Source organism: Mandrillus leucophaeus, unplaced genomic scaffold (assembly GCF_000951045.1).
Source record: "Mandrillus leucophaeus isolate KB7577 unplaced genomic scaffold, Mleu.le_1.0 Scaffold161, whole genome shotgun sequence".
Lineage (NCBI taxonomy): Eukaryota > Metazoa > Chordata > Mammalia > Primates > Cercopithecidae > Mandrillus > Mandrillus leucophaeus.
This window is the reverse complement of record NW_012101599.1, coordinates 2667919-2669323: the sequence shown is the minus strand read 5'-3', so window position 1 is coordinate 2669323 and position 1405 is coordinate 2667919. Positions and strand designations below refer to the sequence as shown.

Here is a 1405-nt window from a genome sequence, read left to right as displayed (position 1 = left end):
GGATCACCTGAGGTCGGGAGTTCGAGACCAGCCTGACCAACATGGAGAAACCCCGTCTCTACTAAAAAAAATTACAAAATTAGCTGGGCGTGGTGGCACATGCCTGTAATCCCAGCTACTCGGGAGACTGAGGCAGGAGAATCGCTTGAACCCGGGAGGCAGTGGTTCTGGTGAGCCAAGATCGCACCATTGCACTCCAGCCTGGGCAACAAGAGCAAAATTCCGTCTCAAAAAAAAAAAGAAAAGAAAAGAAAAGAAAAGAAAGAAAGGAAAGAAAAAGAAAATACCTGTGCACACCAACACAAACGAAAGGATGTTGTGTGACTTACAAAAACCTCACAAGAAGGGGTCCTTTGAGTCTCCCCTCGCCTTGACCCCTTGCTACTCACAATGAGATCAGCAGACACACAGTATCTGACGGGCAGCATCCACCGCAGGAGGACTTCTCAGAAATGCCGAATCTCAGGGCCCGTCCCAGAGCGACGGAAAGAGGGCACACGTCTTACCAAGACCCCCAATGATTCCGGTGCCCAGTGACGTTCGAGATGCACCCCACAGAGCATTCGAAACCATTCTACAAACAACTTTTGAGCTTTCCACTAATTGGGTGGGGGCTGCACACACCGTCATTGCAAATGGATAAGGGTTTTGGAGCCCTGGGTGTTTCCTCTTTCTGGCACAACATGGCAACGGTCCCAGCAAGGGGCAGCCCACGGGAGCTCCTTTGCACACCAGGCCTGCTGCTCCTAAAGGCTCTGGACACACAGGAGACCTCCCAGCCTGCCTGGGAGGGGGACACTCGCTCCTAACAAGTCTCGTTTCGGGTCAGAGACACTGGATTAGAAACCTGACTCGGGTGCCTAATTGCAGAAAGAGTGAAGGAGGACAGAGAAGAGAAGGGGAAGGAAGGCACCTGAGCCAGCACTTTCCTGTCTGAGGCCAGCGCGGGTATGACGGGCAGGCCAGGTGCCGGCTGAGAGGGGCACGAGGATGGAATCCGGCGTGCACCTGCGAGACGGACCCCCAGGTGGCCCCTCCAAGGTCAAGGGAGGGGGTGAGAACTTGAGTGAGACTGAGCCAGCTTCTGGAGAGAGGCGCCCGGACATCAGACGGACAGACAGAGGCTGACGCAGGAGGACCAGAGGGCCCAGCGCCGGACAGGCTCCCCGGGCGGACGGACAGACAGACAGACAGAAGGGCCCCGCCCGAGGCGACTCACAGGTGCGCGATGCCGGCCTTGCGCACCGCGGAGGAGATGGCTTTGACGGCCGTGCAGAGCGAGTTGAGCAGCTGGGTCAGCTCACCCGTGCCGCGGGCCTTCCTGCCCTCCTCCATGACGAAGCGGGTCAGGGTGTTGACGTCCGTGTCGAAGGGCGCCTGGTCAGCCATGCTGGGGCCGGGCCGC

The 1405-nt window shown here is 57.8% G+C and overlaps 1 protein-coding gene across 1 annotated transcript in view; it reads right to left on the bottom strand.

Moving 5' to 3' along the window:
- Positions 1 to 1401, bottom strand: part of FBP1 (fructose-1,6-bisphosphatase 1) — a 47415-nt gene extending 46014 nt beyond the window's left edge. Inside the window, exon 1 of the mRNA XM_011976010.1 lies at positions 1220 to 1401. Coding sequence (XP_011831400.1) covers positions 1220 to 1389 — 170 coding nt within the window. The 5' untranslated portion in view covers positions 1390 to 1401. The remainder of the gene's footprint in view (positions 1 to 1219) is intronic.
- Positions 1402 to 1405: the final 4 nt, after the last annotated feature.